Source organism: Meleagris gallopavo, chromosome 5, assembly GCF_000146605.3.
Source record: "Meleagris gallopavo isolate NT-WF06-2002-E0010 breed Aviagen turkey brand Nicholas breeding stock chromosome 5, Turkey_5.1, whole genome shotgun sequence".
Lineage (NCBI taxonomy): Eukaryota > Metazoa > Chordata > Aves > Galliformes > Phasianidae > Meleagris > Meleagris gallopavo.
Window position 1 is genome coordinate 33861659 of NC_015015.2, and position 22930 is coordinate 33884588.

The window sequence follows — 22930 nt, forward strand, 5'->3', positions numbered from 1 at the left end:
TATTTATTTATTTTTTTACCATGAGTACCCCCACTGTTCAAAAGTGCCACAGTTGAAGACGAGACTTGAATAAACTCTGGAAATAGCCTGACTCCAGCAGTTTTAGCAGGAAAGACATTGACTTTGAATTCTCTTGAAAGTGAATAACTTATTTCTGCCCTTAACATCAGATCTCTGGTGCTGTTTCCGTGATGCACTTGAACTGCATTAATTATTAAAAAAATATTGAATTTGTAGCTGTGGTAGAGGTAATGATTTCATTTTGCTGAATTATCTATAAATCTAAATATTACATACAGTAGTAAGAAAATGTTGTATTAGATGATATCATCTGGATTTGAGATTGTATTGTTTCCTCTCAAGAAGTTATTTTGTACTAGGCAAGCATAAAGCAAAGATAAGTAAATAGGTTGCAGCCTTATTGACACTCTACTGCTAAGGACTAAGTAGCTGTAATGTGTATGACAAAAGCCATCATTTTTCCTTGCTGAAGTGCTGGCATTAGTCTTAGGCAGCTATTTCTCTTCTGTTGCTGAGCCTTTGCCTTCCATCATCATATGACAGTTACAAAGCAAGGAAAGCAGATACCAACAGGGATCTAATTTCTTTTTCCAAATTTAATATAAGATGTAGTCTCTCTAAACTCAGTTCTTATCCATTTTATCCAGGAACCAAACCTCTGATGAAATGAAATGCAGCTCATGTGAAAACAGCCACAAAATCAAGTGAAAATGAAAAGGCGCAAGTCCTGTGTGATGCAGGGAGATATTATGGCTCTCATGGTTCTTGTCCAGAAATACCCAGTAGACTGGTGTATGGCCATGAACCATGTGTGCAGCATCTGGTACATCAGAGGCTGAAGATGAAACCACTAGCTGCCACACAGGGTTTGTGTGTGTTCATTAAGCCTGTTGCATTGATGCTACCTGCCTGTAAGCTTCCAGTAAATCAAACTGCTCTTGCTGCTCTTCAGACTTGGATGGTGTGTGCAAGTGGACCACACAGCAAATACGAAAAAAGGTTAATGCAACCTGGACATATTGTGCATGCATTGTAGACTTCTGTCCAGGTCTTCTGGACATTGAATATTTGGATCTATTAATAGCAGAGTTCCTTTAAATCTATGCCTGGCCCAACTGTAAACTAAATCAAACTTCCTTACCTTTTCAATCAGATTTTCATCTAATAAGAGGTGGAAAAAACAAACAAACAAAAAAAAACCCAACAAAAATGAATGCAGCAAAAGCAAGAGAAAAAAAAACCACGAAAATACAGCTGTAGAAAGCACCTAATGTCAACATATTTATCAGTAAAGTTAAAAGTCATTTATAAGTTATTTATGTTTATGTGACCTTTACTTGTATGTTGCATAGGTTGGCCTGAAGGTCTCTTCATGTTGCTGGACCTGTCATGAATGGTTAATTGTCTTGTTGGTGCCTGAAGCATTTGGCTGCTGTAATGCCCTTAACTCTAAAGTGCTTCAGAATTTTAATTGTTGAGGAAAATGTGCAATTTATAACAAGCCTTGTAAAAATTATTTGAATATGTCCATGAATATGGACTACTTTCAAAACTTCAGTGGTGCTGTGATTTGCATTTTAGGAGAAATTTTGCTGTGTTTCTGTGGTAAGTTTGTCTACGTCAGAAACTTTGGGAGATAGAGTAACAGCAACTTCAGAGAAAACTTAATAGAGGTTCTGTACTCTGCTGATCTGCTGTAATATATAGATTCATTACTCAGTATTTTCATTTATTGACAACTTCTCCTTGTCGAAACTCTCTTTTGAGAATCTTTTTGGCAGTTTAATTCAGCAGGTGAGTATGTGCTTGAGAAGCTAGAAAATAGTGAAAACTTATTTTGCACTTTGGCACACAATTAAGCTCGTCCAGCTGATACAAAATATTTTTGTATGGATTGTGTCTAATATATAAAGTTACAGTTGCTGGACAGTGTACTGTTACTGAGAATGGAAATTAAACTACTTTATGGCTGGAAGGAAGAAGACATGAACAGCACTAGAGAAGTGAATGCAAATTCAGTCTAATTTGCTTAAAATATGTTTCAAAATATTTGCACCAACATGTAATACAGCTGTGTTTTCCACTAAAGTTTCTATTGTGGCTTACCAAGAGTTTTAGCTGTGCCTTTATGCCTGGAGAATGGGTTTAGTGCAGTAATTTGGTAACACTTGAGCCATTAACTTTTTTGGAAGTGTGTGAACATTTGAAGCTATGAACACATGCAGCCCTGAGCATTGCCAGGTGAGGCCATGTGTTTTGTGCTTGAAAGTATAGATGCTAGTTGTCATGACCAAGTGATCAAGGAAAGAGAGAGGGAGGGAGATTGCTTCCTTCTGAAGGCAGACCTAAACTCTGCTCATTGAAACTCCAATGTTTTTGAGTTCACCTCTGGCATTTCTGGGAGCTTTTCCTGCAAAGAGACTTGATTTAGCTATCAGGACTTTATAAAAACATGTTACTGCTTCTAGTACTCAACCAAAGCAGTTTATTTAAGGCTAATATTCTATCTCTTGTACTAAATGTATTTCTTAATATTTAAGATTAAGTTAGGGTTAGGATTTAAATTTGGTTTAATTTGTTATGTACATACAGCTATACATTCAATAATTTGGCTTTACTTTCAGACTAAAGTTGTCAAATCTGAACAAATCTGAAAGTTACTGTACTACATTGTTAATTTAGAAGGAATCATCTTTATTGAGTATCTTGTTATTCTACTGCCGTGCAAAACCACAAGTATTGTCAGAAACACAAGCTTTTATTATAATTGTTTGATGGGATTGTTTTGATAGAAAGCAAATTTGAAATGAATCAAAATTATGTTTCTTATTCTTATTTTTATCACTGTTATGTATTTTTATATGGCCACTTACTGGATTGTGGTGCTATTTTTTTAGTATTTTAATTGCATTTCTTGTTTTAAAGCAGCATTATTCACTCAGTAGTTTTTGTCTAAGTATTCCTTAAAGTCTTGTGCTAGCTAATTTTTTCCTTTCACAAAGAAAATCAGATGCTGATCATAAAGACATTACTCTGTTTGCAGTATAGTTCAGAAATCTGGAACATCGTTAAATTTGGAGGATACAATTCCATCAAGGTCTTTATTTTATAACTTGGTAACTTAGATTTTTCTTTACTGCTTTCTCAACGCGACTGTTTGCAGCTTCTCTTCCACTCACCTTCTGTTTGATTTGGTTTCAGAACAACACTATGCAAAAATTAGCGACTTCTCATTGCAGCAGTCAGCAATGGATCTCAGAAATAGCTTATCCACATTGAAGCCATTCCAGACTTTTGCCCTACTTGGCTATCAAGGCTTGGTTTAAAGGGAAATACTGTCCAAAAGAATTTTCTTGATTATGGGACAGATCATATAGTCTGCATTTTAACTGAAGGGGAAAAAAAATAAAAGGATAAAGAGAGACATTCGTTGTGGCAATATTATTGCTTTCATTCCTATTTCTGTCTTCTAGGATGTCAGTTTACAGTGTTAGTTTTCTGCTTCTGATTCACGTAATCTTGTTATGCCATCTTTCCTTACTGTACGTTGGGCTTGCTGAGCATTCCTGCCAAACAAGACAGCTGCTGGTTCAGTTGCTGTAGCGTTGCAATAAATAAATAAATAAATAGAGAACCCTAGATGTATTCATTACGTTATCTTTCCTCCTGAAATAAGCTAATCTGCAATTAATAAAATGTGGTTGACAAATAGATCTGATCCATGGATGGACTTTGGCTGTAGCTTAATACCTACTTTATTTTTCCATTACAGGATATTTGTGAAGATATATCCGATCATGTTGAACAAATTCATGCTCTACTAGAGACTGAGTTTTCTCTGAAGCTTCTCTCATACTCTGTCAATGTGATAGTCGATATCCATACAGTACAACTACTCTGGCACCAGCTCCGTGTTTCTGTTCTGGTTCTGAGAGAGCGCATTCTCCAGGGGCTACAAGACGCTAATGGAAACTACACCAGACAGACTGATATTCTGCAAGCATTTTCTGAAGAGACAAAGGAGGTATAGTAACTAAATTATGCATTTTTTATAATTTTATCTGTATTTGAAGAAGCTTGTATCTGTTGCACATTTTAAATTGCTAGGTTAACAATTTTAAGTGTAGCTCGGCATACAGACATTTATTGCTACTTTTGTAAGAACCTATCTTGAGTGTTTTTGGTTAGTATCTGTAAGAACCAAACTTAGAGAGGAACCAGTAAGACCAGCTTTCAAAAATGTCATATTAGTGGTAAATAAAGTTATCTTTTGGTTGAAATAATTTCTGTAAAGGGATGGAAACATTTATGGAGGAGTATCTAGTTGCTCTTGAATTTAAAGGTCACATGCAATTCAAAACCCAATTTTTATGTGCAGTAATTTCTTCATTTAAAAGCTTGAACATTTCCCTTCTTGCATACAGAAACAGGAAGTTTGCACAATGTTTTCCCAAACTTTCCAGGTTATATCAATATTGCTTTAAAGCGGAGAACATGGACTATTATGAGTGTGATTTTGCAATTAGTCTCTAAATCACATATTTTGCCTGAGAAACAACTATGCATGAATCAAACTTTTTTCCCTCTAATGCAGTGTTGAATTCACATACATGTAAATGGTTTGTAAATCTGGGTTCATTTAGCTAAATTGTCTTTTCCTGGAAGTGAATCATAGAATCACCAAGATTGGAAAAAGAGCTGTAATATCCAGTTCAAACATCCAAGCACATATTAGTAGTGGGATATATCAGCAAAATATCCCACTAAACCATGTTCCTTGGTAGAACATCTAAACTTTTCTTGAACACCTTCAGAGTCAGTGACTCCATTAGTCCGTTCCAGTGTCTGACTACTCTTTCAGAGAAGAAGTATTTCCTAATGTCCAACCTGAATCTCCCCTGGTGCAACTTGAGGCTGTTCCCTCTAGTCCTTTGTCAGAGTGGAGGCCAACTCCCTCCTTGCCACAAACTCCTGCTGCTCAAACAAGGTCACTTAAAGTAAATTGCACGAGATCAACTCCAGGCAGAATTTGAATATCTGCAAAGAAGGAGACTCCACAGCATCTGAGAGCAACCTGTTCCAGTGCTCTGTGCTCTCAACCTGCTGGTGATGCTCTTCCTAATGCAGCCCAGGATATCACTGGCCTTCTTGGCCACAAGGGCACACTGATAGCTCATGATCGACTTGGACCAACAGGACCCATAGGTCCTTTTCTACAGAGATACTTTCCAGTAGGTCAGCCCAAAGCTGTGCTGGTGCAGGACCCTGAACTTGCCTTTGTTGAACTTCATGAGATTCTTCTTCACCCAACTCTCCAACTGCTCAGATTTCTCTGAAAGTCAGCACAGCATTCTAGAAAAATATCAGCAAACCCTAGTTTCGTATGAGCAGCAAATTTGCTGAGGGTGCACTCTGTCCCTTCATCCAGGTAACCGGCAATTGAGATGCACAAGACTGTACTCAATATCGACCACTGGGGGACATCACTGTCTGGATTCTGCGACCTATATTACAGAGGAAGTCAAAAGCCCCGTAACAATGTCCTTAATTTCAGATCTCTGGAGTTTAAAGAGAATGCGCATACATACCTTTCTGCTCCCTTTTGAGTTTTTATGCCTTTGCTACAACAAAGTGGGTGGCCCTGAAATCAATATTCAGACATGTCCGGGCCCACCTTCCACACCCCCTCTTCCTGATATATGTGCATCTGATGCTTCAGATTTAGTTTCTCCTTTGCTGTTGATGGTAAATCTTCTCTGGCAAGTGAAACTGATGCTTGTCTGAAAATCCAGAGTGGTGACTTAGGGTGAAATCTTTATTTTTTGGCTCGAGTGTGGTGATTTCAAGACCTAAGAAAAGAGCTGATTCAGATACTAAGAAACAGAAAATGTCCCACGTGGCTCTTATTACGACTCCTATAAAAAATGTCCTTCCAAAAGAGGGAGGACTGATTGGAGAGGAATGGATTATTTTCCAGTGGGGATTTTTTTTTTCTTCCAGATTGGCTTGCTTGATAATAATAATAATAAGCAGTATATCCTATCACAATTCTTTAATTTCTCCAGGTAAAGCATAAACAGCATTTGGTAAAATCAATGGTTGGCAATAGCAGGAAAAAACATCAATGTTAAGTTTCTGTTCTAATGTGTAAATAGATTCCCTGAAATTGTTCTGTAGATTTTAATCTTTTTTTAGTCTATCTATTCAAGCTTTTCATCAAATATAATGGTAGTGGCTTTATTTGACTGAAGAGAATAAATAAAAGATAATAAAAGATAACATAGAGAAAATCATATCTGGTCTCACCTACACCCCTGGATCCTTTCCCAGACACGTCTATGTTGTGTGACTACAAAATGACTCACAGTGTAAAGATTATATCTTTTAGGGGTTTTCGTGCGTATGTGGATAGTGAAACTGCTTGGGCAAAAAACTTTACACGAGCAGATAACCCTTCCTTACAGAAACATTTTCTTAATTCAGTTCTTGAGGAATATGAATAAGGAATTAAAGTTTATTTTTTATAGTTCATAAGGTTTGTTTTTTTATATTTTGTGTTAAAGGGTCATGCACATATATATATATACCCACATCCTGTAGTTTAGCTGGCTGAAAGTGGCAAAAAGTATTTAGAAGTGATTGCAGGCATAATATACTAGTCTAGATGGAAACTTAATCTGAGCCAGCAGATCAAATGTTTTCTGTAGTCCATGAACCTGTCATTTCACCAAATGTTTGGCTTGATCCTTAAGTCAGCCGTCTTCTTTGTAAATGTGACAGTGGCTCAGGCTGCCAGTGTTAACTGAGGAACTCCATGGAATTGGTGTACCAAGTTTTCTTTTGTGCTCTATGAGACAATTGCATCGTGGTAAATCGCATCACTGCTCCTGCAACTCTCATAGTGTTCAAACAATTTTCTGGGCAGGGAACAGTCCTACTGGGCTCTATTTATAGCATTTTGGAAAGCATACAGCACAGTCTGTATTGACTTGCTTAGGAACACAACTAATTAGCTGGGAAGACAGTAAGTGTACTTTTGGCTATCTTGGTGCCAGCTAGAAGAGATACATGGAAGTTCACGCTTTGAGGAATAATGGAAATAGAATAAAAATCAATGGGGCAAGCTGCTATGATGGAGATGCCAAGTTGAGAAAATAGTTTTTTAAATAAGAACTTTAGAAAATTAATATTTTGAAGGACTTTTTCCCCTTTAGGAACTACCCAGGAATAGCTAAGAAAGAAAGAAAAAATCAGTTCAGTGCAGCCTGAATTCTTAGCTGAAGCTAATCTATGAGTTGTATTTCACAATTGATAAAAATAAGAAGTATGAAAAGGGCCAGTATAAGTCCATGATACTATACAGTGAATTTGAATGTTCTCAAACAGTTGTAAAATTCACAGTAGAAAAACCTTGCTAATTAATTTAACTTATTTGAAAGAGTAAAAAAAAATAAATGCAGAATTGTATTGGATCAAATATAAATACAAGAAGGTTTTGGAATTACAGCCTACAGAGTTTTACAGGAAACATTACTATGTGGAAACTGATTTTTTGAAGTAAGTTATTCTTCTTGGTAGCTGTGTGAATGTTTTCCTGAAATAAAAACAGTAATTAAAATTATAGTAATACTGGCATTAAATAATGCTCATCTGAAGCACATGTTTAAATGGCTGCCTGGGAAATGACCAAGCAAAATGGTCTAATGAACGTGATTGTAAATTTTATTAAGATTCATAAGCACTTTTTTTAAGAGACGAAGGAATGGAGCTCATTACTCAGGAGAAATGAAAGCCTCTTTTGCCTTTGGGAAGGGGGTTGATTTATATATGGCCTTACAGCTTTTAATATTTTCCAGAGATTAGAGGAAAAATGCAGCTGTAATACTAATCCTTATTTAATCATTATTTTCCTTAATAAATGCAACTTCAAAATGAAAATTCAACAGTTTTATAGAAACTTCCCTTTTTAATTCCGGATTATTGACGATGCACAGTTCGTGGCATAGGTTCTACATCTGGATATAATATCCTAAATAAAAAATATTTTCAAAGTCCAAAATTTCAGTTGATAAATATTTTTCTAATCTATCTTTTGAAGAAATAACATTTTTAGTAAGTGGAATTTTTTGTATTTTACTTTGACTAATATAAATTTGGTGGGTGTAAGTACAGAGCTCAAACATGTTTATAGAAGATTGCAAACAATAGCCTTCTTTATTGAGACTCTTCTGGTTCAGACTATAGTCTAAGTGGCTTATTGTGGGATTGTAGGGGTAATAGCACCTTCTCTAGGTAAAACTGCCTTAAAAATATCTATTATGTAGACACCAAATCAGGGAAAAAAGACCAGCATACAGATTTAACCACCTAGAACCCTAAAACATGAATTTCTGCCTTTGATGTTTTTAAATAGTTTGTTATAACCAATTGACCTAAAGTTTTGTTTTATTTTTCTTAGATCAACTTTTCAGTTTCTTGGTTGTTCAGTGATTAATGCTTTACTAGATCTTAGGCATTTAAGCATAAAGCTGATATTTAATTATCTTGTGTGTAATATATGAAATTAAACTTCTAAAAGGTACCATTTCTTCATCTATTTCAGGATCGACTCGACTCTTTAACTGAAGTTGATGATTCTGGACAGCTAACGATCAAATGTTCTCAGAATTACTTGTCATTGGATTGTGGTATTACTGCATTTGAACTATCTGACTACAGTCCAAGTGAAGATTTGCTTGGTGCTCTAGACGATATGACATCCAACCAAGGTAAAGCAAAATCATTTGAATCCTGGAACTACAGTGAGATGGATAAGGACTTTCCAGGACTTATCAGAAGTGTGGGTTTACTTGCAGTAGCAACAGATTCCATTGCTCCTCAGTGTAATGAAGCATTAAATGAGAAAAAACATTTACCTCTTGCATCAGAAGATGGAGATGAAAGCAAGGACAGGAAAGGACTACATGAGCTTTCACAATCTTCTGCTAATTCTCCTGTTTCTAAAGGACCTTGCTCTGAAGATGGCATCTCATCAACTGAGAACAAAACAGTTCCTGCACAAAAGAAACCAGAATATAATCTTTCACAACTCAGTGATGAAAAAATCAAACACCCTCACTGTGAAAACTCAAATCCTAAGAGATCCATAAGAGACTGCTTTAACTATAATGAAGATTCCCCCACACAGCCTACTTTGCCAAAAAGAGGTCTGTTTCTGAAAGATGATGTATTTAAAGACTATATGGAAAACAATGACTTTAAAAGGCAAATCTCTCAGATAGTAAAGAATGAAATGAGTAGAAGTACACCCTCACTGTTAGATCCACCAGACAGGTCCAAACTTTGCCTGGCTTTACAGTCAACCTATAGTAGTCCATCTGCTGTTAGTCAGTCTTATGATTGCTTAAATAAAATAGGCGATAGTAATCTTGAGTACACAATAAATAATCACTTTAAGAACAGTCCTGTGAGTCTAGGAAAACCTACTTACTATACCTGTAAAGAAAAATCAAAGCACAAGAAGTCTCATGACACTCCAGAGAAAGTGAAAGCTGGCAGAACGTCTGTACGTATGTGTAAAACAGCTCCACCAATAGAAGTAAAAAAAGAGGACATTCTCTACAAAATGGAATTACTTCTCATAACTCTCAGTGTCTAGAGGGCGCAGAAACTGATTCTATTTCTGCATCATCAGATGCTTGTAATCAGGGAGACCTAAATGGACAATCACAAGGTAAAACTGAGCCTTTTGGCTCACCATGTAGCCAAAAGAGTGCTTCCTCAGCTAGTTCTGAACATATCAACTCATCACCTCTTTTACCGAGAAGAAAGAAAAATAAAAGTTTATCCTCATCGCCATGTTATAGTCATACAAACAGTAAAGATGGTGAGGTCTGGTATGGTTCTGATGAATATTTAGCACTTCCTTCACATCTCAAACAGACTGAAGTGCTAGCTTTAAAACTGGAAAATTTGACAAAGCTGCTGCCTCAAAGGCCCAGAAGAGAAGCTATTCAAAATATCGATGACTGGGAGTTGTCAGAAATGAACTCAGATTCGGAAATGTATCCTACATACCAGGTAAAAAAACACAAAAAAATGGGTAGAATTTCACCAAGCTCTTCAAGTGATGTAGTATCTTCCTTGGGTGACAGTATTGAATCTGGGCCTCTCAGTGATATTCTCTCTGATGAAGATCTTTCTATGCCTGTGTCTGGCATTAAAAAATATACTGAAGGAAAGTCGGAAAGGACAGCTGCCACACAGCGCATTGAGAATGAAACCTCTGCCTCAAATAAATCAGCTTTAATTCGTCAACTCATGCAAGATATACAACATCAAGAGAATTACGAAACCATATGGGAAAAAATTGAGGTAAGGTCATAAAAATCCTGTGTTTTTGTGCTGTGTTTTTAATAAGCCTGTATATGGAGGTAGAGCTGGGAGCAAGGGAAAATCGGTTTTGTTATTCTTTTAATAATGAAAGTAGTCTCTACTGACCAATAGAAGTAGACAACAGTAATCATTGTGCTTATGACTGGCTGCAGTTAACCTTAATTATACAGAATTTGATTGTTTTACTTACACCAACGCCTTTAAACTTGGCAAAACATACTCTACAAAGATAGCAGAGCTTCTTTTGGCCAAGGTTATGTGCATAATAGGTTATTTTTAGAAGAATTTGAAAATCGTTGTTTTAGTGAAATGATGTTTTGTTGTCCCCACTTCATATTGCCTATTTTCTTTGCAGAAAATAAAAAATAAAAATAAAAATAAATAAAAAATTTGCTTTAGTCCGAGAATATGGGGATAATTTTCTTGACTCCTGTCACATCATGTATAATAACTACATTTCATTTTAATCAGTTCTCTTTTTTGCACTGATATTCCTCCTAGTGTTGGTGGAACTAAGCATAACAGCTTTTAATTTAACTTGAGTTGAGATAGGATTTTTTTTTTTTTTTTGGCTTCTTGCATCACTTCTAAAGTAGCTCTTCTTCAGAAAGGGAAAAAAGTTGCAGTTAACGCTGTTATTTATTTTAACGTTGTTATTCTGTTGTTGTTATTCTGTCTTCTGTTTATAGAACTAAAAATGGTTAGTTTTTCAATACAAGAGCTTTTACTGAGATAATTCCTGCCTCAGTGATATCTTCTGAGCAAATTTAATTTGACATAAGTAATAGAAAAAATAGAAAATTCCTCCGTTATGTGAGGTTATGAAAAATTGCAAACAAAATCTTCCTAAAAAATACCATACCTATGTCACAACAGAGTCCTTTCTTTTGCCAAATCTCCTGTTTCATAATTACCCAAACCGAATAGGAAAAGTGTATCATTACTTAATTATCATCATTTGGCATTTAGTTCAGTTCTATTATTTAATAAATCTTCAGTCCCAAAAAGAGGATTCCTAATTGTATGAATATGTGTCTTAGCAGTAATTCAAATTCTTTTTTTTTTTGTTTTTTGTTGTGTGTGTGTGTGTGTGTGTGTGTGCTAATTTTAATAAATGAAGTCAGGTAATTTTAACTAATGAAGTCAGGTATGAAAGGAGAAGCTAATTAAGAAGAAGCAAGCTCATGCATGTTTGTAATCCACTTACATTGTGGAAAATGTCTAGCCTAATATATTTTATTTATTGAGATTGTAAAACAAAACTAAAAGAACTCAACCTTTCCTTTTTGGAGAACAACAGCTTTGAAAGAACTGGCAGCCTCAAAATCACTGAAAGTCATATTTTAGCTATTTTAATAGAGTGAAGAAAGTGGTTTCAAAATTTTATACTGACGGGAATAATTTTGAGTTAACGTAAATCTGGAAATACTTTGATAGTAAGCAATTTGCTGAATGTATGCTAAAGTATTTATTGGAAGACTTTTCCATTGTCTCATTTATATGGAACGTAATCATCTGAGGAAACCAGTCAAATTTGTTTTTTCATACTTCCAAATTATGCAGATGCCCTTGCACAGGTACTGTTATACTGTTAATCTTTCTGATTATCCATAGACAGAATTCTGCTTGACTGGCCTAATTGCTGTTGAACTGGGACACTTTCTTTGTGATAAACACTACATATTTCTGCCATATTTTGTGCTGTAGTGCAGTTAACTCTTTGGCACATGTTTCTTATTTAGGTAGTACTGGATATCCCCGTTCTGTGGTATGCTACATTTTTTTGTGGCAGTTCCGTGTACATTTCTGAAATTACATTTGGAGATAAATGTGAGAATGAGTGATAGAAAATTCTGAATATTCCTTTTATTGTCAAGATGTAGTTGTACACTAAAAACAGCATTAATAGCTACCCTTTAATAGCTACTCTAAATTAATTTTAGAATGGAGATTCAGGTTGGTAGTTTCTGTTATACTAACTGGAAAAGGAAAAGATATGTCAGCATAATTCCTGTAGGCAAAATCACTGGCATTATTCGCAGTAAGACTGTTCAGTCTGGATGAGACTCGGGGATCTTATTAATGTGTATACATACCTAAAGGGAGGATGCAAAGAGGACGGGGCCAAGTTTATTTAAGTGGTGCCCAATGACAGGACAAAAGGAAATGGACACAGTCTGGAACAAAGGAGGCTTTATCTGAACATCAGTCAACATTTTACCATGTGGGTAACAGCAGAAGCACAGACTGACTAGAGAGGCTCTGCAGTCTCCTTGGAGATCTTAAAAAGCTGCATGGGCACTTCTCTCTTGGTGTTTCTACTTGAGCAGGGGTTGGACCACATGGATCCAAAGGTCCATGCCAACCTCAACCATTCTAGAACTCCACCGTATCCGTTTTGAAAGTTTCCTTTCTTTGATAAAACTAATTTTCCCTTAAAATCATACTAATAATATATTTTTTTCAATTTTATGTGCAAACTGAAAAATTGGAAGATCATCTTAGGGATGATATTGTAATAATACATTTTAAATCACCTCAGTAATAAGATAGTGATGGTAATTTAAAAAAAAAAATTCAACCAGAAAAATTGCCAAATTTTCCCCGTTTACAGACTTGCAGCTTGTTTTATTGCAAGCTCAGTTTTTGCAAGAGTCAAATGAATACCTGAATTTCTCTGAAAACAGCAATCTGATATCTATTGATCCCATCTTTTCATGAATTTCCCCAAACTCTGGTTGCTCTGTCTTTGTCAGGCAGTTCAGACTGGCACTCTTTACTCACCTTCTTGACACATTTTTATGTTGTGGATTAGAGTATGCACCAGGGATCCTAAAATGAAGAGTTATTGCAAGTCCTCGTGTTGCCTTCTAGGGTCCAGTCAGGGGCATTGTCACCCTTGTGCAGCCATTTGTCCCCTTTGCAGCCAAGATCTCTCAGTGGAGCAGAGATCAAAAACCTCTTTTCTGAGTTATTAGAGTAATAGGATTAATTTTCCTGTGTGTGGGGGGAACTAAGTGAAGTGAAGTATGCAGTCTACAAAAGAAAGTGTACTATCAGAGCTAAACTTGTTAGAGTGACAAATAACCTATGGGTTTGTGTGGGAAATACTTGTATTTTCAGAGGGTAGTGACAAGGTGATAAGCTGTACGCTTCTGCAAATGGTTTGATGGGCTCAGTAGAGCAAATTACATGTTGGAGATAGAGTTGGGAGTCCATTTGGGTAGTGGAGAGATGGCTGGAAAATATTTAGAGGACTGAATTTTTATTGTTTATATTGATAGAGAACATAGTTTCTTCTGGGCAGAAAATGAGATGTAAACATTGCATTGGTATAGTTAATGTAGAAGTTGGATTGCTATACGAGAAGCAAAGTTTACTTGTATTTGGAGATTACTTTCATCATTAGGGCAAAGAGCATGTACAGAGGACAAATGAAGTTTGGCCATAGTGCTAAGGGTACTAAAAAAGCTTATAGAAAATGATAGGACTTGGTAATGAAGAAAAACAGAACATAAGCCAGTAATATCAGAACAGATGAAAAAAGCAAAGATAATTGACAGGGAACAGGACTTGCTTCTTTTGAATTACCAGATAAAGGATTTTTCAAGTGTTGTAGTGTTTTCTCCAGCCTTTTTTCTTTCAATAAATTATGCAAAAGTGCTTTAATACTGACTCCCTTAAAATAAATGGATTGCATATTTTTCCTAATAGTAAAGGGATGGTCCACATTTTTTCATTTATAAATCTTACTGTGCTGCTTCATAATATACTGAAATACTGCTCTTTGCTGATGAGCTATTTGCAAAAACAAAAATCAAAAAAAAGATTACCAACAAAAACACAATGCCAAGTAAAAAAGTATCAGATCCAGAAATGCCTTGGCAACACTGCAGTCTTCTCAGCAGTTTTGCTGCTTTTGCAGCATAATTTTGGATGTCACATCATATTTTGTACTGTGAGTGAAGAACTATTTTGTTGCTTTTGATCTGATGATACTCCCCTGCTTTAAAAGCCCATCCCTTGGTTTACAAGCTGGTTAAACTATTATTAAGCAATAATGCATATGGAATTCACAATTCTACTCAAATGCTTCTTAGTAAAAAATGATATTGAAATACAGTGAACATTTGGGTTTCTAACAGTTTGCTTGAATTTAAACATCTCTTCTGAGTGCATGCACTTTTCTTTGGCATTTGCTTCATACTGAGTGAGTTTGTCACTGGGAATCTTTGCAAAACCAGCAACGACTATGCAAGCTGTGCAAATTCTGAATTTGTAACTGCACATCTAAAACTGACTTTAGAAGTTATATATTGTGAAGCACGTGCTTGTTCAAAACTGTTTTTTAATTCCCCATGTAAAGACCTCCAAATTTTAGTAATTTAGCAATGATTTCAGGATATGTCTTTACTAGTATATAGAACTGATTGCAAATGATGTTCTACATCAACCATTTGGCTCACATCTGATGCAAAACCTTTAGCTCCAAACACCTCTTGATTCTTGCTGTGTACATAGCCAAACTCCACATCCCAGTCCTCTTGTTTTCAGTTTGAAATAACTTCTGAGAAACTCTGTTAACTAGTTAATGTATTGATTTTTTACATTATATTGATTTGATTTTTTTTTTTCACTCCTTGAAGTGCCATCATTATCAAACAGATAACTGTTGAATTGACATTTGTGTTTTCTATTGTTCCCTTAAGGATGGTTATATACAGAGGGATAAGAAAGAATGCTCACTGCTTTCTATTTCCATAGAACTGCACTTTTCCCAATGCTTTAAGGTCTAGCTGTTCTGTTACATAATACACTTAGGCTCCTGGATACTGATGTTTTATGTATTTTCTGCGAGAGTGTACAGGATATTCCAGAAAGATACAGTACAGTAGAGTCCCCATGGTCTAGTCTAAATATTTAATTATTTGAATAATACATTATTGCTAACTTCCAACTAAATTAAATTCCAACCTACCTACTGTTGTTAATGCATCATTGCCTTAAAATGTGTACATACTGGAGATGAGTCAGAGTAGGAGAAATGTTCAAGGGTCTAGAGAGGATTAAATTCAGAGGAAAGATCAAGTCCACTTATGTAAGATTATTGCATAACTCTTCAGAATATGTTCATATCCTTTTCTTTTTGTGTGCCTTTATGTGTTTTGACAGCAACTGGTTTTCATTCCTCCATTCTTTCCAGTATGTTAAGATCAGAAATGAAACATTAAAGCATACTAACTCTTAAATCATATTTATCATCATTGAGCATCAGAATGAATATGATTTGTGGCAAATGTGGACAGAAAACTGTCTCTCAGAGGTTTATTTCAGTCTATCTGTAGGCTTACACGGATTTTTTCAAGTTGTCTTACAAGCAACCAGAAAGACAAATAAATGTTCATCCTTGCCTTAGATTTTGGAGTGCAGATGATAATCCTAACAAGGAGCTTGAACTATCCTTAGCTAACATAATTTACATCTTATCTGAATATTCCTTTATTTTAGCAAAGACTTATTTTGAACCCTGATTTCAAGTAGATCAAATAAGTTTGCCAGAATGAGGACTAGATTTGCTTCTACTTTCTGTTGGACAATCTTTGGAAACTTCACAGAGCAGGTTGACCAAGATAGAGCCAACAAGCAAACAGAAATGTAGATGTGTGTACATATTCAAGTTGCAAAAACTTAATAATTTTACCCGCTGATGCCACCATCTGACTACAGGAGTATTTCCTTACTGTGCTGTATGAGACCAAAGACGCCCAGAATCATTTGAAACTTAAATACTACTAGACTATAGCAGTAACTGAAGTTTAGGAGCTAGCATAAACTAGCCCAGATAAGTCCAAACCAGGTTCAACCTATGTATTGCAGTACAAATTTGTCACAACTCTGCTGAAGTACAGAAAACAAGAGAAAATTGTAAATTTGTTAAAAACAAATCTTTTGGGGTTAAAAACAAAGAATAAAAAGACAACAAACAAAAGACCAGAGCCTGTTATTTTATTCTGTAAAGGTTTCCAAATTTTGGTTTAAAAAAAAAATTAAACTCAGAATTAAAGAGGTTAGAAAGGACTCTCCACGAGAGACCACTGGAAGGAAAAAAAAAAAAAGTGAAGGGAAGGGAAGGGAAGGTAAGTAAATTAGGAGGCAAAAGAAAAGCAATCAGTGGAGGAAGTAATAATGACATGATCTTTTTGTAGACTGCAGATGAACAAAAATTGAGTACATAATAGGACATGAAATTGGGGAACTAGAGCAATAATAATGGAGGAAAATAAGAGGACAAATCTTAATTTCTCCCTGCTGTTGTTATATTTACAGAATAGTGGCAATCACTATTTTTCCTGTTTTAGTATTTAAACACAGAAATCTTAACTGCAAAACAAGTTCATAGGTCAAAGAGTTTAAATATCTCTTGAGAGGTGGCAGATGTAACCTCACCAATTAACCTCACTCAATAGGAAATGCTGAATTCAACTTTCTGACTTTGAGGGAAAATCATGGTCATTGCATCTATTCGTGTCAAGGATTTAGCAGAGGTCAATACATACAACAGTTACTCATAAGCAAATAGCATCTGCTCTATTTTAGTAAAGAAGAGTGGTTTGGTATTTTTTCCTTCAATAGGAAAACTTTTCGATATGGTAATATATCACCCTCTTGAGGCCAGTTGTCGTTACAGCACCTATTTAATAGAAACGAATTTGCTTCTCAAACGAACAAGATTTGTGTAACTTTATAGTCGGATTTGTTAGAAATTCAGAAATTAAATAATTGTAAACAATAATCTTTCCTCCTTATGAATATTCATCCTTAGGAGGATACTTTTACTTTAGTGTAGGTTCCAACTATTTTTGCTTTGAATTTTATTCCAATGAATTTAATGTTGAAATGTCATTCTGATTTAAAATAATAGCATGAGTATGTCTGCTATTAAACTTTATAAAATATAACCTGCACCCTCACTTCTATTGTGGAAGTGTACCATTTCACTTCACAGATATTGTGAAATATATTTCAAACATAAACTATTCTCTGCAAATAATAAATGTCTTACTAAACGTGTATTTGCTATTTTTTCTATCATTTAGAGAACTTATGTTATATAGATAAGCAGTGATTAATATGACTTTCTTATTTTCAGACCAAGAATATTATGCCTTTCTGCCCTTCTCCATCACTTGCCAGCTACCTTGCTGAAAATGATACATAAAATATAATTAATTTATCTTTTATTACAAAAGCACTGAATCTTTGAAGTTGATTTTGTGCCATTTGATGAAAGTACTCAATTTGGTTAATGTCATTATTTTAACATGGTTTATTCTTTGTTTGGGAAAAAGTAAATTGTTTGCAGCTGTCCAGACAACTTTCAAACCTCTTTTAAATTGAAATCACGCATTAGGCCCACTCTGCATTGTTCTGCAGGAACAACCATGGTATATGTACATTACATGCAGTTTCAAAGGAATTAAATGCTGGGGGAGTGAGGTCAATTTCCAAGAACTATAGGATCAAACAGTAAGGAAATGCTAGGACTGGTGGGAGGAGGCACTCAGACGGCACCAGTTGAGTCCTGTGGTGCAGCCCAGCGCATGTGCAAGGTCACAGCTGACCCTCAGCAGGATGAACAGCTGAACATGGCTGTCCCACCCCCAGGCTCCATCTGACCCCTAAATACTCAGAGCATGCCAAGCAAGAAATGATGGCCATCCATAGCTGCCTATTTTTTCTGAGCGAACTAAAGTTGTCTGATATATTATAGAAGCCATTATATGGAAAAATTGCAAATGAAGGTTAGTTCATCTTTTGGATGAAGTTCAGCTTATAATAAAAAATACATACATTAGCTGTAAAACAATCTGAAAATAAGGTTTGTTGCCAACACAACATTTAAAATAATTACATGAAGAGGCAATCCAGTACTTCCAAGTACCCTTACATCACCATATGTTGTTTCAACATCAATAGTTACATTGACAGCATTTTTAAAAAAAGTGTAGCAGGCAACTAGCTTCACTGAAAATGTAGATGCTGACTACATACTCTCACTAACCATGGAGTTTGGATCAAGGTTGCTGCACAACAAACATTTCATATTGAAAGAATAGGGAATATTCTGATCAGAACATTTTGCTTTAGGTTTTTCTGTAGAATAAATAACAAATCTACTTAGGAATGATAGATCCTGAACTAACTTCTGTATTTTCTGTTGTAGTTTAGAGCTTATAACAGTGGACAAAAAGAGAATTTGGGACCATAAAATGGATGTGAATATGTTAATATATCCCAGCAATCAGCCCCTATCCTGTAACCAGGACATAGCAACTCATTTTGGTGCCTTTATATCCTCTTTAAACCATAATTCTGAGTTTACTTTTTTTTTTTTAACCAAAATTTGGAAACATTTACAGAATAACTATTTTTACCAGTTCCCTCTTAGCCAGACCACTCTGCCCTCTCCTGCACTGTGCTCAGGATCCCTCCAGAACCCAGATCCTGCTTTCAGCTTTCAGCAACTGCAGAGCTGAAGTTCCCCTTTTGGGGAGTAGCTAACATGATCTGTCTTCTCTCAGGCACATTTGCTGCTTTTATCCTTCCCTTTGTACATTTCTGGCTACAAATATCCAGAGACTGTGGTTATATCTTGCTCCCTGGTTTATCAGCTAAGTGAGTCCAAGTGTATGTGACCTAAAAAGATTCACGTCAAGAACACGTTGGCTGTTCTTTACACAGGGCAAATCTTTGACTTAGGATTATAATATAAAAAAGGCTGAGCTTGACATACTTGATGCTCTAACACGTATGAGAAACTTAAACTTATATTCTATTGGAACACATTTTGGGTGCATATCTTTTTTTATATAGAAAATAAATGACTCAGAAACAGCTATTTTAAGAGTAGTGAAAGCTACTGGGAGACATGATCAATAACAGGCATTGCTATTTGTGAAGGAATTTATCTTGAGAAACAGTACGTAGCATTGACCAGACCATTCAAGGACCTGATTTGGGTGATCATTCAGAAGTTTGTGCATTGTTCAGGCCTTATGGCATCAGCACTGTGACTGAACTGCCTTAAATTCTTTTGTGCGTCAATTTCATTTCCATTAGCTTGTTTATTTTGTTTTGTTTATCCATCCTTTCCTTGTCCTATCTCCTTTTCAGGGATCTCGGTATCCTTTAACTCTTGTATTTGTCTCATTTACTCCATAGTTTCAAATTATGTTCCCAAGAACCTCTACCCATTCAAAATTTCATCAGAGGACAGATTAGGGATGCTGAATGAGGCAAGTGAAAGAATCATGTCCGTGCAGGCTCTGCCAGGCGAGGCTGCAAGCGCTGCTCTTGTGGCCATGAGTACGGTGAGCCTCAGCCAATCTGAATGAAATATTGCCTTGAAAATAGCCCAGTTCCCAGTTGTGATGCATGGTAACTTAGGAGGTAGGTAGGCAAAAGAATTTCCTGTCATCTAGTATGTTTTGATGTATGTGAAATTTTTCCATCAAAGAAAGATATGCTAGTTATTTGATTCCCAGGAGTGCTTTGAATTCCATACCACTTTTGAGATACAGCATTGATCTATACTTCTGCAGCATGAACTCTCTCCTCACTGGAAGCCTGAAGCCTTACTGGTGTTATGGATGTTAATGTTTAGTCTCTGGTAGAAAGCCTGGTCACATAGTGTAAGAGATCAGCAGACATTTTGTATGCTTGGCATTACTGCCTTCTGAGCAGATGGCATCTCTGGAGGTTTACAACCAATCCATATTGCTGTTAAGTTCACACCAGATGATTCCTTAAATGATGAATGTATCAGAGAGCTTTCCTGTTCCCCTCCCTTCTCTGCAATGGTCCTCTCTATAATACTTGCAAAGGCATGAGGACATTTTCTATGCCACTGTATGGCATACAGATGCATATGTGTTTGGCCTCAAGGCTGCTTGGATCTTTGCTGCCCAGCAGTGTCCTTCCAGCCCATTGATTTTGCCTCTAGGCTGTAGGTGGTCACTGGCCAGAAGGCTGGGGAAGTGCTGTCAGTGGTGCTAGAAGCTTGTCTGCTCTCTGTGAAAACATCACTCAGGAATAGGGCTTTGGAAGACTTTGGCATACTTTCCTGTAACTATCTTTAGTTTTGCTCCAGAGCCTATCTGCTGATACTGTCAAGGTCTCTTTTTAGATCTTGTAAGTTTCAAATAGTATTGGACAGCTTGTGGTGGTTCTTTTAAATAGAAATTAGATCTTCACCTTGAGCAAAGGCAAGACAAGGCATAGAGTGAGGAAAGAATCACATTTATGGCACCATGGAAAGGTGCCATAAGTACTGTAGAGAGATGCGTTCATGAAAGGTTCTTAAGACATAGATTAGTGTAACCTGCTCTTTGACTTTATTTCTGCTCCTACACAACAATCCCATGGGGGCAGTGACATTACTGTTGCAGAATCAGGTTCCCTGTCTTCACATGTAGTTATTTTTAATGGACTGAAAAGTAAAACTGCACTGCTTGTTCCTCTGTATCCTGCCTTTTAAGCCATTTATGTTTGTGATTCTCTTACCAAGAAGGCTTTGGGAACATAAGAACTTCTTAAAAGCTTTTACTGCCATTCCTGCTCTAGTCAGACTACAGTATAACTTAGGAATGCTAGTAAAGTCTGCAGGTTTAGTAGTGGACTAAAAAAAAAGTCTGCAAGAACTAAGGTCAAGAGGATCCTTTCACTGACTTTTAGGGGCAAAATTAGAGCTGAATTAATTTGCAGTGTTTTCCTAGGCTTCTAAGAGCTGTGCTTTGTCACACACAAGAAGTAGTCTTGACTCTCCAGAACCTCTCCCTGAAAAGCTGAATTATGTGTGACTGATATAACTCCATATTTTTACATATTAATCCTTGTTTTGCAGCATCAGGATATATAATGTGAACTTTAAATAAGAAAACATCATGAGCCAGTAAACATCCTGTGCTGCTCTTTTTCATTCTGTAACTGTATAAATTGTGACCAGTAAGCTGGATGCCCATCAGAGAAAGTACCTTCAGTTACTTCTAATTTTATATGTGGTTGTTGGATACAAAACCAAGAGCTGCATTTGTGAAAGATTTGTTTAGCACAATATTTGGCCTTAAAAATGCCTAACTAAGCAGTATATAGTAGAAGACTAAGATATAACTCTACAGAAATGTCCAGTGTGAAAAGTCTTTATCTTTCTCTTTCCCTGTTTTGAGTGAATATTTAAATTCCATATTCTCATAGGCTGAGGTTATTGAGTAAGCATAGTAACTTCTTAGCTGAAAGCTGCTAGTTTCTAGACCATTTGTGAACGAATGTATCCCTAACTGCATATTAAATATTAGCATCCTCCTGATGTGCTTGGTCAGTTCTGTATTTCAGCAAAGTCATTATCTACCACAGAATGACAATGTAACACAAAGAATATTTTCCATTGTGGCATTTTTGTTCCTTGGGAATCCCTAACATCTGTACTGCTAATGGTTTTATTGTTGTCTCTGAGTCCAACTCCAATTAAATTATCCATGGCAGTTTGTTGCAGCCTCATCCTCTTGAGTACCTGGATTTCTTTGAGTTACCTTTGCCTATGAAAAAAATGCACTTTTATCCTTTTGAAAATAAAACCCATGAGCAGCAATGAGTTCCTCCTGAGACTAATATGCAAGTCCTTTTGTGGTCAGACAAAGGGTTTCTTAATGTATTCTGTGATAGAAGAGCCCTTAGAGCCATCCCATCCTTGCTCACAAACCCCTCTTGTGAGCTCAGTCTTTTTGTAAATTGGGAACAAACTTTACAACACTGTCTGCTTGCAACAAAATTGGACATTCATTTTTAAGCAACAGCCTCATAACCAATTCTTCTAAGAAGAGAATTCCCTTTGTGTAATAAAAGGAAAGGTGGAGAGAAAAAAGGTCTGGGTTAGTGATTTAACAAGCAGTGTTGTCTGGTGCTTCTATACTGGGGTTTGTGTAGACACTGTAGAGTCACACTTAACTGCCATAATAGATTGCTTAGTATGTTTGCACTTAATAGTTTGCCGCTTCTGTTTTATTCTGATTTTAATCTTAGTTCAACTTATTAGAAGGGTTTTGTGCTTTCAAAAATGCAATGACCAGAAGTATGCCTTCGTACAATAAGCCAGCATATGTGTTAAATGAAAATGTTAGCCTAATAAACTGAGCACTATTTTCCCTCCACAGCTTAAAATTACAAGCCAAAAGGTATTGAATTAATGTTCCTACCTGTGCTATATAGAGGCACAAAACATCTGGGAAATTTTATCCGTGAAAAGTAAAAACAAAATTTGACTTAGAAGGAAGGCATACATAAAGCATTCTACAGTGGTGTTAACTGGATGCACCTGCATCCTCTGTAATTTGTATCATAATTTTGACAGTGTTCATGCTAGTGTTTACTTTATTGCATATATCCAGATTCCTCATCTAATGCAATCTTGTATCAAAAATGAAAATATTCAGCATTTTCATATTCTTTTTTAAAAATT

The 22930-nt window shown here is 36.0% G+C and overlaps 1 protein-coding gene across 1 annotated transcript in view; it reads left to right on the forward strand.

The window, feature by feature from the left end:
* Nucleotides 1-22930, forward strand: part of AKAP6 (A-kinase anchoring protein 6) — a 273079-nt gene that overhangs the window by 84151 nt on the left and 165998 nt on the right. Inside the window, 3 exon segments of the mRNA XM_031553601.1 lie at nt 3794-4045; nt 8624-9617; nt 9620-10395. Of these exon segments, the coding sequence (XP_031409461.1) occupies nt 3794-4045; nt 8624-9617; nt 9620-10395 (2022 nt within the window).